General features: G+C 38.9%; 1 protein-coding gene across 3 annotated transcripts in view; it reads right to left on the bottom strand.

The window, feature by feature from the left end:
• Nucleotides 1-6,526: 6,526 nt before the first annotated feature.
• The window catches only part of LHFPL6 (LHFPL tetraspan subfamily member 6), a 241,327-nt gene continuing 231,189 nt past the window's right edge, over nucleotides 6,527-16,664 (bottom strand). For all 3 annotated transcript variants that reach the window (XM_073894633.1, XM_025874688.2, XM_073894632.1), the window contains one exon: nucleotides 6,527-7,651. In XM_073894633.1, coding sequence (XP_073750734.1) covers nucleotides 7,533-7,651 — 119 coding nt within the window. In that variant the 3' untranslated portion in view covers nucleotides 6,527-7,532. The remainder of the gene's footprint in view (nucleotides 7,652-16,664) is intronic.

The raw sequence follows: 16,664 nt of genomic DNA, 5'->3' as shown, positions 1-16,664 counted from the left end.
AGCAACCACTTTTTTTTTTTAAGATTTTATTTATTTAATTGACAGAGAGAGAGAGACAGCGAGAGAGGGAACACAAGCAGGGGGAGTGGGAGAGGGAGAAGCAGGCTTCCCGCGGAGCAGGGAGCCCGATGTGGGTATCCATCCCAGGACCCTGGGATCATGACCTGAGCCGAAGGCAGTCGCTTAACCAACTGAGCCACCCAGGCGCCCATCAGCAACCACTTTTTAAATAAATGAATAATTAAAAGAAAAATACCATGGTATCAGAAGTCATAAAAAGAGCATTCTGGGTGAGCCAAACAATGTTTCAGGCAATCATACATAGAAGGCACAGCATAATCTTTGAAACAGGACAAGCAACAGTCCTTTCCCAGATCCCAGAGAAACAGCAATTATGAAAGTCGTTAAGAAAAAAAAAAAAAATAGAATAGGGAGAGTTTCCAGATCCAATTGCTGCTGGAAGTAATTTATAGTCAGTGTGGTCACAGATGGCCTCATAGCACAGTGTTCTCTCCTTGCTCTTATTTGTATTAAAATATTCTCATTTTTCACTACTGCCTAAAATTTACTTTCAGATATAAATATTTACTTTAACCACCTTAAGTACATAAAACTTGGAATACAGAACTAAAGAAGACCCGGACTATAAGAATGTTGTTCTTTTTCTACGCTAGGTGAATTCCTCCACGGAAAATATGCTTATTTTCTCATTGACCCCTGTTGCTACGTGTTAGTGCAGTGACCCAGTTCATGGCATCCTTTTGCCTTATTTGGGGGAATTAGGGCAGTCCTGTTCCCTCTTGAGGTGACAGGCCATTTCTTCTAGGTCCTATGAGCTTGCTGGAACCTGATGGTTTTATTTCCATTAAGGCTCTCTCGAGATACCTCCTCCATTTTGAAAGAAAGCCTGAAACAGAGAAGGGTGCATGAGGAACATTTGATGCTCTGACAAATTCACTCCAGTTACCAAGGACTGCAAAAACAATTTCACAAGGACCATTTTGCTTTTAACAAACATGCTAAATGAATTCTATATTTAATTTCTCCTTCCCAGCTAGGTTTCTTTTTCTTTTTACAACTTAATGAGGTAAAAAAGATACACAAAAACTGCACATATTTAATGTATACTACTTGACGAGATTAGACATAGGCAGACACCTATAACCTCATCACTGCAATTAAGGTAATAAACATAGCCATCACCTCTAAACATTTCCTTGTATCCCTTTGTATGTGTGTGTGTACCAAGAACGCTTTACGTGAGATCTACCATATTAACACATGTTTAAGGATGGTCAACTAGGGGCACCTGGGTGGCTCAGTCGGTTGGGCGGCTGCCTTTGGCTCAGGTCATGATCCCAGGGTCCTGGGATCGAGCCCCGCATCGGGCTCCCTGCTCGGCGGGGAGACTGCTTCTCCCTCTCCCTCTGCCTGCCTCTCTGCCTACTTGTTCCCTCTCTGTATCTCTCTGCCAAATAAATAAATAAAACCTTTAAAAAAAAAAAAAGGGATGGTCAACTAAAGACAGACACTATATTGTATAGCAGATCTCCAGAGCTCCCTCATCATGTGGGGCTATAATTTTATACCCATTGAACAGCAACTCTTCATTTTCTCCTTCCCTTGACAGCTGAGTTTCTTGAAAGTCCACTCTATTATCATCCCTTCTTTCTCATCTCTGATTCACCCTTCCACCCCTAACAATTTCAGCTCCACCCCGCCACTCTGCTAAAACTGCTGTCTTCTGAGGGCATTATTCACCTTCTAGGTACCCAATAAAATAAATATAACTTGACTCCCACAAGACATCTGCCATAAACACTACTGAGAACTTTCTTCCTCTCAAAATTCTCTTCTCTTCCATTGAGGTCTGTGACATGATTGCTCTTTCAACAGGGATCTTATCCTTTAAATGATGACGTTCCCCAAGGTTTCCCTTGCATTCACTTTTTTTTTCAAGTATCACAAGGTTAATTGATAGATACAAGTATATAAAATCAGGGCATGAACATGACTTGATAAATTGAGTAGACTTCATTTCAATACTAAAATAAGAGGGGCCGGGGCACCTGGGTGGTTCAGATGGTTAAATGTCTGCCTTCAGCTCAGGTTGTGATCTCTGGGTCCTGGGTTTGAGTCCCATGTCTCACTCCCAGCTCAGTGGGGAATCTGCTTCTCCCTCTCCCTCTGCTTCTCCCCCTGCTTATACTCTCTCTGTCTCTCAAATAAATAAATAAATCTTAAAAAAATAAAATAAAACAAGAGGGGCCAATTCTAATTCTCACCATGTGCTTCACATCCATAAAACCACTTCAAAGGCATTAACGATCTCTCAAGACTGATCAATTTTGTGCAAGTAAATGATATTTCTTTTAAAAAGACTTGTGCATTTGCCCAGGCTCAAGGATATTAAAATCTAGCACATCAAGCCCATTACTAGAGGCAGAAATACAAGGCAATATACTATTACAGCAATAACCATCAATTAGAGTCAAGAATGCTTGAGTCACAACCAAATGGATAATCAAATATTGCAACAACTCAAGTATTACCGAGCAAAGTGCATTTCTACAGTATTTGGTGTTGCTCTTCAGTCTTCCAACTTGAAAACCTAGGATAATTGGTGGCAAGAAAGGTTCTTGCAATAGACTGCCTCTGCCTGAGAACTTATGACGTAATTATTGCATGCTGCTAATATGCTATCTAAACATTAAGGCTACTCCTAAAATATTTGATGGTAGACTATGATTAAGACATTACACTACAAAAAAACCTTATGCAGAAGGACATCATAACCGCTGTGCTTCTGCTTTAAATATTGTGAAAATATTCTTGCATTTATTTCTTTTTTCTTTTTTTAAAAGATTTTATTTATTTATTTGACAGAGAGCACAAGCAGGTGGGATAGTAGGCAGAGGGCAAGGGAGAGGCAGGCTCCCCACTGAGCAGGGAGCCTGGTGTGGGCCTCAATCCCAGGACCCTGGGATCATGACCTGAGCCGAAGGCAGATGCTTAACCGACTGAGCCACACAGATGCCCCATTATTTCTTATTAATGCCTGTAGTCACTGATATTGCCCATATCTGTTATTTCTCCTGAGCCTAAGGCCTTAATTTTCAACTACCCATTAGGCATCTCCACCCGGATATCCCACAGGCACCTCACACACAAGTCCTTCATTACCTTGATGTTCTTTCATATCGCGTCTCTGGGTGTGGCATTCCACACTGGAGACCACAACCACCTCTGCTCTCATCCTTCCCACTTTCTGTATCTCAACATCTATTGATTCTAGCCTCCTATTCTCTCTGATTTCTGTCCCATCCTCTCCACTTGCACTAACTTTGCCTAACTTGGTGCTCACTTGATGACATCAACCTACTTGTTCACCTCCTTTTCCTGAGCACTTAGACCAGAGCAGGAGCTCATGACTCTCTGTTGGTAAGATGAATCCATTGTAACAATTCCTCTCTCCACCTCTGCCCCCGAAGTGACTCACCACCATGGTAGCTCCGGGGATCTTTGTAAACCACACAAACCTGTCGTCAGGCCACATTCCCTCCCACCTCCCACGTCAAATGCTTTCCCCACCTCCACGATCAGTTGTGATCTTCTTAGCATGGCCTACAGAGCACTTCTTCCCTTTCCGCCTCCTGTCTAGCCTCGTCTCCCACCATACCCCAAGGCACCCTCCCTGCAGCCCTAGGAGACAGCAGACAGCACCAGAACTCGTTAAGGACCTCCCCCCTCTTTTTAGCAAGATATGATGAGCATAGGATAAAGGGCAGACTTCAGCTGCCAGATGGATGGATTCTGGAAAATGTGTACATCTGTAACCACCATCCTAATCAACACATGGGGCATTTCCATCACCCCAGGAAGTTCCCTGTGTCCTCACCAGTTAATGCCTTAAGGTTAATCACTGCTCTGATTCCTATCACTATATAGTAGTTTTGTCTGTGTGTCTGGCTTCTTTTGTTCAACACAACATCAGAGATTCATCTGTGTCATCATGTATATCAGAAGTTCACTTCTTTTTATTGTGGAGTAGTATTCTACTATTTAAAATATACTGCAATTTCTTTATGTACTGGCAGACATTTGAGTTGTTCTCAGTTTGGGAGTATTATGTAGCAAACCGAAATGTACATTTTTATATAACGTTTTTGCTGGCGGAGTTTTTTTTTTTTTTTTTTTTTGGCGGAAATACTTAGGAGGAGGATTAGTTCGGTTAGCTTCATAAGAAACTGCCTAATGGTCTTCCAATCATGCATCTCTGTGCTTGGTAATGTTGGGTGTCAACATTTTTATTTTGGTCACTCTAGTGTATGTTAAGTGGTGTTCCATTGTGGCTCCACATTGCATTTTCTTCTGCACTAATGATGCTGAGCACCTTTTCAATATGGTTATTGGCATTTGTATATCCTCCTTTGTGATATACCCCATTCAAGTTTTTATCTGCTTAAAAGAAATTGAGTTGTTCATTTTTTTATTATTTGTTTGCCAAATACATAACTTCCAGTCTCCTTTTCACTTTCTTAATGATGTCTTTTGAAGAGCAGAAAATTATAATTTCTCATCTTTCTTTTTCTGTGCCTTTTTAATTTGTCTGTGCAGGATTATTTACCCAGCAGGAATTTCCCCCGTGTTGAGATTCATTTGACATCACAGGATACGGAATTTATGGATTTTTCTTCTTCCTTTTCCCCCACAAGCATGGGGCCAACTTGAGAGCAGGAGTCATGTTTTATGGAGTGCTTCATATCTAGTGGGATACCTAGCAAATAGCAGGTGCTCAAGGACAATTTATTACCCAAATACACAAGTGAATGTGTGGAAAATCGGAAGAGTTGGTTCCATTTCATCAGTTAACTTTTTTGCATGTCATTTTCTGAAAACAAGGAAAACTCCCCACTCAACCTCACAAGTGTGTCCAAGCAAGAAAAGCTTTATGAGGTCGTGAAAATGAGGGGGTTCTGCCCCTTAAGTGTATATCAGTAAGCAGCCTGTGAATAGACACATTTCACAGATTTTATTATTCATGCTGTTGTTATTATTTCATGAATCCTGGTTTTTATTTGAAAGGAAGTACATGTAATTTCTTTTGGTAATTCTTAATAAATTAGATGCTCCTTATGAAATGCTGGGACATCTTGAACCAAAAACACAAATGACTAGTCAGAACTCAAGATACAAGGGTTTGCCATTTGACTGCATCCTGTTGGAGTGATCAGCTTTTTATTCTAGTGAGGTTCACTAATGTCTAAAATCATATGGGTCACATAAAAGCAACAATGTCATCATTAAATCTGTCCAAGAAATAACCTCAATGAATTCCATAGAGAACTCCCACTTGATAATGGGAGTTAAGAAGTCATAATACTATTCTGACAGGAAGGTGTGGTTCAAAAACATTTGAAAAGCACCAGCAATAATGAAAATGATGGGCTCATTGAGGAAGCAAAGTGTAATCTCCTCTTGGCAGGAAACCACAAAGTGGAGAAACCCCTGCTTGGCGGACAATGAGACACAATCAAAGGACATTCAGCCCATTATGAATTAAGCATCTGAGAGCAGAATGACTTTTTCCATAGCAACAAAGCCTTAGAAAGTCCAGAATTTTATTGGCCAGATTCTTGTATTGTTCTTCCAGGCCAGCATGAATCCTCATGCTGGGTGATTAGAAGTACCAGAAGCAAGTGTGACATTCAGATATTCAAGCTCAATTGATAAATATGTATAGAAAGAATAGAAAATGTAGTTACACGTATAAATAACCAGAATGCTCAATTCCCCAATTCAAAAAGTACACAATTTAAAAACTAATTGAAACTGAAGTTTTAAGGATTTGATGCAATAACTCAGGCTTGCCTAATAAAATAATAGATCCATTAGCCAGGATGCAATCTTTGCTCCTCAAAGTGTTGGTTCTGCTACAAGGTGATGAAAACGTCCAAATCCTTCTCTTTAGTCAAAGCTTTATGCCGGGAGCAGACATGTGAGATAATCTCTTTCCAATGGCCAAGAACCCTAAAAAAGAGTGGTGTGCAATTGTCCCTGGCCCAGAAGTACTAAAGAAACGCAGCACCGTGTTGAAGGTGGAGTGGCAGCAAGTCACAGGTGGCTTGTCATGACACTGGCGTCATCCCAGACACTGTCGGCCCAGACACCTCCCCAACAATGACCTATGGCTCTTGTTGCCCTAAACCATGTCCGACTATTGTCCAGATTCTCAAAGTCAATCCAGAATAGAGTTGAAATTCTTCTCTCATAAGAATTTGGTCATGATTTAAATGTAGTTAGAATTCTAGTTGCAAAGAATTTCAGTTGAAAGCAGGAACTCTTACTTACCTTTAATACCTTGTGTGCCCAGAACAATGCCTGGTTGGGTGATTAGGGAGAGAATTAATGGGAGGAGTTAGGAGGAAAAGGAAAATTTATAGGACTGTTGGAGTAGAAAGGCTATATTTAGAAAATTAAAGAAGTAAATCCAGCAACTGAATTAACACTCCACGACTCATTTAACTATTGATCAAAGAGAATTTATTCACAGGGTTTTTCAAATACAAACAAAATAGCACTTTTAAATTTTTTTTATACAAAATGAATATTGAAATAAATGTGGTACAACGCAGTACAATAATGAACAAAAGAAAACAAGATCTAATGAATGGATAATGTCTCTCATTATCTCACTCCTTCAACTGAATTCTCTCCTACAGTGGACAGGAAGTTGCCTCTTTACTTCATAAGAATATCATAGCAGAAGCTACTCAGATAAAGAAATCTTGCATATTTTTGAATAATATTGAAATACAAAGGCTTAACTCTAAATGTCTGCATAAACACTGAACACATGTTGAGGGCATAAAGAGTTTATGCGAGGATATACAAAATACTGAGAGTGGCTTATTGGTCCATTTATTAGGTTTAATGTATGCTTTATAAAGTGATAATACTGTATTTTAAGTGTACATTAAAAAGAAAACAGAGGAGTAATGCGCTGCTAAACCTCACATACAATCTGTGTAACAATGTCTATGTTTGTGTGTGGGCATGTGTGTGGATGCGCATATGTCTGTATGTGCTTTCAGAAGTGCCATGACCTACAGGGAACATCTGTGTGTTACCCTGCTTCCCAACATAATACTGTTTCCACTAGCCCTTTTAACTTTCATAGTCCTCATCTTTTAAAACAATCCAAAATCCTTGTTTGCATATATAGGTTTGTTTGGTGTGTGTATGTGTTCAACATTAACAATACTCTGTGGAATAGAAACACCCAACACCCTGCAATATTTTTAGCCTTTGGTCCGTTCTTCTCTCTTTCTCCATATTCTCCATTTCTTTTGCAAATCTTGCACAACCCTTTATGCCATTCTGTAATGTTGACCATTCCACTGGGTTTCATTTCACGAGCACTGTATGGATTAGAGAACCACTATTCCACCTTTTGAAAGCAGCTGGATGTTTCAGTCTCTCCAGACCCCTTTGGCCTATCTTCTCCTCTGTTTGCTCCCGGTGGCTCCATCTCAGTAGGGGTACTGCTTCTGTTTCTTGCCCGAGAAGCAAGCCAGCCATGTGCACAGCAGCATGGCTGTGGCAGCACCTGCCCCCGTGCAATAGTAGGCCCAGCCGATCTCACACTTACCTAGGGACACAGGAGAGGGAGAGAAAACAGGCACAGATCAGGATGACTTTGCAGGACACTCTGTTATTTCTCCCAGTGTGTATGCTCCTGGCGTACTGCAATAAAACTGAAATACCCATTAAAAGTGTGGTGTACTCACTCAAATGGAATGATAACAAGTGCTGAAAGCTATCTCAATACTGAAGAAAGAATGGCTGTGTGCATTTCAGAAGGACCTCAGGCCCATGCCTCCTGCTAGCTAAGAAGATAGAAGTCTATTCTCTTCCACCAATGCTCACTCTTCTGGTTGAAGAAAAGGAGGAATGACAGCAATCAGGATGGGGGGATAAAAGTATTAGTTCTAACAGAAACCATTCAAACTGATATGCACAATGAAAAAAAATCAAAATATAGATATAGTCCTTCTGCAAAGGGACCACTCTGAGGAGGAGATCCATTTGAAGGATGATGCTAAAATGAATACGGCTATTTATATAAAATTGCTGAATGACTTACAGTTTACCTTTTGAGTTGAAGAACAAAAATTCCCAGGTTTTCTGGGGTCAACACTCACTTTTAAATTAAAATGTCATAAATGAGAGCATAATGGAAAGGGTTCAAATGGGGCCTGACCTGTCAGAGTTGGATTAGTACTCCTGGTAATAACAACACACCTACAATACTAAAAATATAATTAGGAAAAGCAAGCAGAAGTAGCTATTTTAATTTCAGAGAGAGCAGACTTCAAAGCAAGAAAAGTTATCAGGTATAAAGAAGGGCATTACATAATGATAAAGGAGTGAATTTTCCAAGGAGACATAATAATCCGTAATGTGTGTGTGCTTATCAACAGAGCATCAAATTACATGACACAAAAACTGACAGATTTCAAGGAGAAATAGATAAATCCATTATCATAGTTGGAGACTTCAACACTCTTCTATTGGAAATTGACAGATGCAGAAAAAATCTGAAAGGACGTAGTTGATATCAATCAACTATATACAACTGACATCTACAGACTACTTCAACAACAGCAGAATACACCTTCTTCTCAAGGTCACATGGAAAATACAGAAAGATTCTGGGCCATCATACGCACCTTAAAACATTTAAAAGAATAGAAATCATACACTGTCTACTCTTAGACTACAGTGGAGTTAACCAGAAATCAGTGACAAAAAGATCACTGGAAAATACCAAAATTTGTGGAGATTAAACAACACTTCTAAATAACACAGGGCCAAAGAAGAAATCTCAAAAGAAATTAAAAAATAGTTTTTGAACTAAATGAAAATGAAAACACAACTTATCAAAATTTGTAGACTGCAAAGGAAAGAGTGCTTAGAGGGAAATGAATAGCATCAAAAGCATATCTTAGAAAAGAAGAAAGATTTATAATCAATAATATAAATTTCTGCCTTAGGAAACTAGAAAAAGAAGAACAAATTAAACTCGAAGTATACTAGCAGAAGAAAATAAATGAGTTAGAGCAGAAATCATTAACATTCTATGAAACCATCATTGCCCTAACACCAAAACCATCATTGCCCTAACACCAAAACATTACAAGAAAAGAAAACTACCAACCATTATTTTTCATGAACAGAGATACAAAAATTCTCAACAAACTATTAGCAAATTGAATCCAACAATGTATAAAAAGAATTATACACACAACCAAGTGTAATTTATCCCAAATATAAAAGGCTGGTTCAGCATTCAAAAGTCAATTAATTACTGGGGTGCATGGGTGGCTCAGTCAGTTAAGTATTTTGACTCAGTTCATGATCTCAGGGTCATGAGATCAAGCCCCACACCAGGAATCCATACTTGGCAGGGAGTCTGCCTGAGATTCTCTCAAGCCCACCCCCCCCAAAATGGGTAAATTAATCTTTAAAAAAAGCCAATTAATATAATGTATCACATCAAAAGACTAAAAGAAAAAAAATCACATTATCATATTGATAGATGCAAAAAAAAAAAAGGATTTAACAAAAATCCAACATCCATTCACGATTAAAAAAAAATTCTCAGTGAACTAGGAATAGAGAGAAACTTTCTCAACTTGTCAAAGAATATCTAAGAACATTTACAACTAATATCATACCTAATGATGAGAAACTTAAAGCTTTTCATTTTCAGATTAATTTTCATTAGTGCCTGTAAGAAATTCAGGAAAATTTTGAGGGATTGCCATTTCAATGATCTTGATGAAACTGCTTAGACATGGTTATCATTAAACTTCAATAAGAAAGTCCAATAATTTATTAATATGTTCAGGGTAAAATAAATGGCAGAGGAAAACTGCTCTATTGTACTGTGTTGTGCCTTTCCCACAAGGTAAGGATGTCCTCTCTCACCACTCCTCTGCAACATTTTACTGAAGGTTCTAGCTAATGCAATTAGGCAGGAAAAGAAAATAAAAGGTATACAGATTGGGAAGAAGAAAATAAAACTGTCTTTGTAGATGGCATGATTGTCTCTATGGAAAATGTGAAAGAATCCACAAAACAAAACAAACAAACAAACAAAACACTCCTGGAACTAATAAGCGATTATAGCAAGGTTGCAGGATATACAAGGGTAATATACAAAAGTCAATTGCTTCCTATAGACCGGCAATGAACAAGTGGAATTTGGAATTTAAAAGATAATACCATTTACATTAGCACTCCCCAAAATGAAATAATTGGGTATAAATCTAATAAAATATGTACAAGGTCTATATGAGAAAATCTACAAAACTCTGATGAACAAAATCAAGGGACTAAGTAAATGGAGAAATATTCCATATTCACAAATAGGAAGACCTGATACTATGAAGAGGTCAGTCCCTCCCAAATTGGTCTATAGATTTAGTGCAATCCTATTCAAAATCTCAGAAAGTTAGTTTGTGGATATTGACAAACTGATTCTAAAGTTTATATGAAGAAGCAAAAGACTCAGAATATTGAACAAAATTCAACAAATTTCAACACAGTTTGAGGACGCTACTCAACTTCAAGACTTACTATGAATCTCCAGTAACCAAAACGGTGTGGTATTGGTGAAAGAACAGACAAATAGATCAATGGAATAGAATAGAGAGCCCAGAAATAGACCCACATAAATACAGTTAAGTGATCTTTAAAAAAGGAGCAGAAGCAATAAAATGAAGCAAAGATAGTCTTTTCAATAAATGGTGCTGGAATATCTGGACATCCATATGCAAAAAAAAGGAAATTGCACATAGATCTTACAGTCTTCACAAAAATTAACGAAAACTAGATCATAGACCTAAATGTAACACATAAAACTACAAAACTCCTCAAAAATAACATAACAGAAAACCTAGGTAACCTTGAGTATGGTAATGACTCTAGATATGACACAATCCGTAAGAAGCACAATCCATGAAAGAATTAATTGAAAGGCTGAACTTCATTAACATTAAGAAAAAAAAAACCCTCTGCTCTGTGAAAAGCAGTGTTAAGAGAATGAGAAGGTAAGACACAGACTGGGAGAAAATATTTGCAAAAGATATATCTGATAAAAGAATCTTATCTAAAATATACAAAGAACCCTTGAAATTCAACAATAAGAAAACAACCTGATCTTAAAAATGGGCCAAAGATCCTAACAGACACTTTACCAAAGAAGATGTACAGATGGCAGATAAGCATATGAAAAGATACTCCATATTATATGTCATAACGGAATTGCGAGCTAAAATGAGATACCACTTCATACTTACTAGAATGGCCAACATCTGGAACACTGACACCACCAAATGCTGGTGAGTATATGAAACAAGAGGAACCCTCATTCATTGGTGGTGAGGATGCAAAATCGTACAGTCACTCTAGAAGACAGTTTGGTGGTTTCTTATAAAAGTAAACATACTCTTACCATACAATTCAGCAATCACACTGTTAATAAAATAAATCACACTGTTTAATAAAATGTGTTTAATAAATGTGTTTAAAAAGTGTTTAATAAATCACACTGTTAATAAAACCTATTAATAAAATAGGTTTCTGCGTTCATTAATCCTCCCCTTCCTAATTTTTTTTACAGCATTCAAATTATTCTTTTTGTGTGCACAGTATGGAAGGCCTCTATATCTTGCATTGAACATTGTCTTTTCTGCTCTAATTTTAATTCTTTTTTTAGCCAGTCTTACGATCTTATCAGAAAATGCTTTAACAACAATTTCCCTCCCTTTTCTTCTGTTATCATTTATACATTACATTAGATACATACACCCAGATATTTAGATTTCAGTCACTGAACACATAAACCATAGACTGAAAACTATACCCTTTTTTTTTAACAAGCCAGTCATTTTATCTTGTTCATTAATAACTTTTCTTTTGAAAAATACAAAGACTGTTAAGTGCAGCATACAATTTGACTTCATATCTTCGCCCCATTTACAGATAAGAAGGGGAGATCAGGCAAAGCCAAGTCAGTCACTGGCTTGTGACCATACAGGAACAGCAGCAAGATTAAATCAAGGGCCTCCACATCTCAAGAGGACACTACCTGGGGACACAGACAACAGGCTATGTGCAGTCTTTGCCCTGGGTGTCATCCTTGACTTCTCCCTTTCCATATCGAATATTAGTAACAATTTGAACATAGCAAACATGTATTGATTGCTACTTGCTCTGAATTGCAGAAGAGCTTTACATGGAGTGAGTATTAATGCATTTAATCCTAATCTGAACATGATGTGATAGGTACCTTCAGACGGGAAAACCAAAGCCAAGAAAAATGCAATAACCTGCCCAAAGACTCGCCCGTAGTAAGTGGCAAGTCCTTTGCCTCTCTCTCTCCAAAATTTACCTTCTGCGCTACCACTCCTCAAGTGCCTGCCATCACCCTCGAGCCGTCTTCCCTGCCATCACTGCCTTCCTGTCTCCCTGCTCCTGCTTATGGCATCACCAATAGCACAGCGGGTAGCTATCTTGTAAAAAATAAATCCTGTTAAGACCCTGCCTTACTTAAAATTTTCTAATGGATTGTCAAACATCCAATCTCCTTCCAATGGCCTATCAGGACTCGAATGAGCCTGTTACCTGCCTACTTTTCAAAACTCATGACCAACTTCCCTCTTGTCTTCTTTCTGGATACACTGGCTACCCTCTCTGGACCTCCTGAGGCTTGTTGTTGGCTTGGGTGCTTCACGTTCATTATTCCTTCTACTCAGAAAGTTCTAGTCCAGATCATTAGGCAGCTGGCTCCTTCTGAAATGGCAACTCTGTAAAGATTTGTCCCACCCCCGCCCCCACCTGCTTCATCAAAGTCACACTATTCCTCTACCTCACTTTACCGCCTTTGCAGCAAGCACTTACCATGCTTTGTAAATACTGCGTGCGTGTGTGTGCATGTGTGTGTGTGCACGCGTGCGCGTGAGTGCATGTGTTTAATTTCCGTCTCTCCCACTGAGTGAAAGCTTCAATTAGGGGAGATATTTGCATATTTTCTTCCCTACTCTACCCCTACAACGGTGCCTGGCTCACAGTAGGCACTCACTAAATAAATGTTGAATGAAAGGCAAAGTAATAGAAAAACAGAAAGAAAGGAAGCAAAGTAGGCAAATAGCCAGTCCCTGAAAAACAGAGTAAATCTGGAATTTTATTATAAGAACGACTCTAGTCCTGTTTTGGCACAGAAATATTGGAGAGAAGTTCCCAAACCAACTTTATAGCATTTACAGCCTCATACAGAGTGTGTTAAATGTAACAGGTTAACAGATCCTGAACGATCACACCTCTACCTCAGGGTAGGTCTCATTGGCACAATGACCTCCATCAACACTCACAGATTGAATAGGTTTGAATTTTTCAAGGGTAACAGAATCCCCTTCGTGGACCAAATTTTCTGATAACCATCCGCAAATGTGTCTGGGGAATAATCTCCATTTGTAAATCTTAGGAATAATCTCCATTTTGAATTATTCTTTAGCTGGATTAAATAAATCTAGGAGGAAGAATTAATAGATAGCTAAAGGATGGCAAGTGGTTGAGAACTTTTCAAGAAGTCAGCAAAATTTGTGGGTAATCCATGCAGCCTAGGGCTTATAACATGGAACACGATCAATCATTCATTAATAACAAGGTATTGACCTACACACACTTCCATGACCTAACAGGAAAAGCAGAGGGCATAAGTCTTTATTAATTATTGGACACTTATTCAAGAAAAAGTAACTGGTGAGGGCAGTTATTTGAAAATAGTCCATGTGACAGTAGCCATGTGTATTAAATAAAGATGAAAAAGAAGCTACTAAAGAATTGACTACTTAGGACCCAGGAGAGAGAGCATGATTTTTTTTTTTTTCCTCCAGGGAAGTCAATAGAATATAGGGGTTCTTAACTGGCAAGGCTGGTAGCAGATGGTATAGATATTCTACCTAATTCCCTTATACCCTCTCGTTGGTCCTGAGTTCTCACCCTTAACTTCTCATTGTGCTCTGCTCCTAACAGCTTACCCTTGCGACCCTCTTCAGAGGACCCATGAGTGTGGAGCCTCGTTGCCCCAACTCTCAGAGAGCTTAAGTGCCCCCTGGTGTGGCCAGTAGCCAATGACTGACTGGTGCAGAAGTATGAAAGCTGGTTTCCTCACCTCCAGGTGAGACAAAATCTGTGGTGGAATGAATGTTCCAGAGCCCCTGTGAGTTCAGGGTGAGGCTGGGACCTCACCTCAAATTGCACCCTTGCCTGGCATTTACCCCTTCGCTACCTTACTTCCCATTTCCTTACTGGTTTCTTGAACGTGAATCCTCGTCTCAGGATCTGCTCTGGGGAACTTGATTTAAGACGAGAGCAAGTGAACAAAATTTTTCTTGGTTTTTCTTTTTCATAATAAAGCTTTGTGAGGTTTCAGTTGTCAGAGGCTTAACCCCACAACCCACCTACCCAACCCACCCAGGCCCTGCCATCACTGAAGGACCCACAGGATAAAGTCTTCGGTGATGTGGGAAACAAAGGTAAAAGAGAAAAAATAAGGCAAATTTCCTTATTACTTATTGCCCATTGACAAAGTCCTTGAAACAGGTAGAACGACCTTGCTCTGGGAGCTCAGCTGCGCGGACGTTCATACTTTGCTAAGGGCAAAAGGCAACCTTAGGCTAACATTATCCCAAACCCCTAGGATCCTGTGAGTCTACTTAAACATATAAAAACTCCTTTGGAAACTTCCTTTTCCTCTCTCCCCCAAGATATATGTTGGCAATCATTCCCCAAGCATATGGTTCCCTGATTTACATCTGAAGGGTCTCAGGACTAGGGTTTTACTAGACAGTGATAAAAGACCTTTTCCTAACAATAGCTAGCCCCCTTGAGGTCCTGGAAACCTTGCTTCCAAAATTCCTTAGAGATTTACCCTGTTCCTAACCCCTTCCCACCTTGAAAGAAGACAATCCGCCACTCCTGACAACCTCAGGGCAACTCTTTCTGCCCACGAGTCCTGTCTCCAGGCTTTAATAAAACCACCTTTTTGCACTGAAGACATCTCAGGAATTCTTTCTTAGCCATCAGCTCTGAACCCCAACATTTCCTACATCATTCAGCACCAGGTGTCTGCACTACTGTCTTCCAAGGGGCAAATCCAACTCCATGCCTTGTTAAGTATTTCTAATAATTGTTGTTTCTGGAGCCCTTCTTGTTGTGTCATAAAACATGTGGTCAACTCATCGAACCAGCTGTTTATTAGATGAAAATAGAAAGGAAACTAAATAAAGTTATTTAAAAAGTGTGCCATAGGAAAAGAAAATGTTTGAGAATGTCATCAGATATTGCCACTAAGTACTCATCTATGCAAATTTATGTGTGTAGTTTACACATTTTGTGATTTAAATTCAGCAACTGGCTCAGATCCAAAATAAGCAACTAATGTTCAGTGTGATATAGAAGAAAAATATTCCTCTATTTCAGATATGAAGACTTTCACTTACTAAGTAATTCATAAAATACAGAATCATTAAATCAATACGGATTTATTCTGGTATTTTGGATTATTTAGAAATATAGCCAGCCCATCAAACTACCCTCAAAAGATATACAAAAAAGTATATACACACACAGATACACACACACAAGTACCTTTTGAGAAGCAGGAAATGGAGAAGATCAATCTGGTAAGATCAACATGTGTCAATAGGATTTAGGCAAATCTAAAGAAACACTAAGTCATCCAACCCCTGATTCTTGATTCCTTCCTCCCATTCTTCCTCTCTCCCTCAATTCATTCATCGAGTCAACAAATATTTATGAAGTGCCTACTTTGACTAGGAATCACTGGGTGCCGAGGATCTTATTGGAAACAAGATAGATATAGTCCTTGCTATCAAGGAGTTTTGTCTGGGTCAAGGAAGTACAAAACAATAATTATGCAGATTATTATATAATGATAATTGAGACGTGTGATTTGAAGAAAAAAATTCAGGATGCTAAGACAGCCAATCACAAAGGATCTTTAGATCTTTAGATCAGTGAAGGTGAGCCTTAAATTAGAAGTGAAATACACTCTGAGCCCTGGAAGAAGAGCAGGAGCAAGCCAAGTGGAAATATGAAAGGCCAGCGAAGAGTGTACTTGCACTTGGGTGCTGGGAAAGGAGAAATATGGGCAAATTAAGTTTTGTTAAAGCACTGCTCAAGAAAGAAATGAACGCCACTTTGGGTGTAAGCAAGAGAGGGGGCTGGGTGTGACCACGTCCAGAGTTTGAGAGCTTGAAGCCTAAAAACTTCCTCTCCAGAATTTTCATCTGTATTAGTAGATAGAAATGTAAGGTATTCAACGTTGGTCAATAAATTTTGAACATCTATTATATGTGTTGCAATGTTACAGGAGCTGGAGACCCAGCAGCGAACAAGACAGAAAGGGTCTTTGGCCTAACAAAGTTTATGTTCTAGTAAGACCGATTCTCAAGGATCGCTCACATCACTTGCATTATTTTGAAACCATCCCTTGTATATTTTACATGTATATTTTGCAGAAGTTCAGTCGGATGAAATTAATCAGATACAAGAGGGATTTCTTTTTTATG

Source organism: Callorhinus ursinus, unplaced genomic scaffold, assembly GCF_003265705.2.
Source record: "Callorhinus ursinus isolate GAN/ISIS: 27379988/994484 unplaced genomic scaffold, GSC_fseal_2.0 scaffold7, whole genome shotgun sequence".
Lineage (NCBI taxonomy): Eukaryota > Metazoa > Chordata > Mammalia > Carnivora > Otariidae > Callorhinus > Callorhinus ursinus.
Note: the sequence above shows the minus strand (reverse complement) of the source record. Positions and strands in the feature narration are given on the sequence as shown.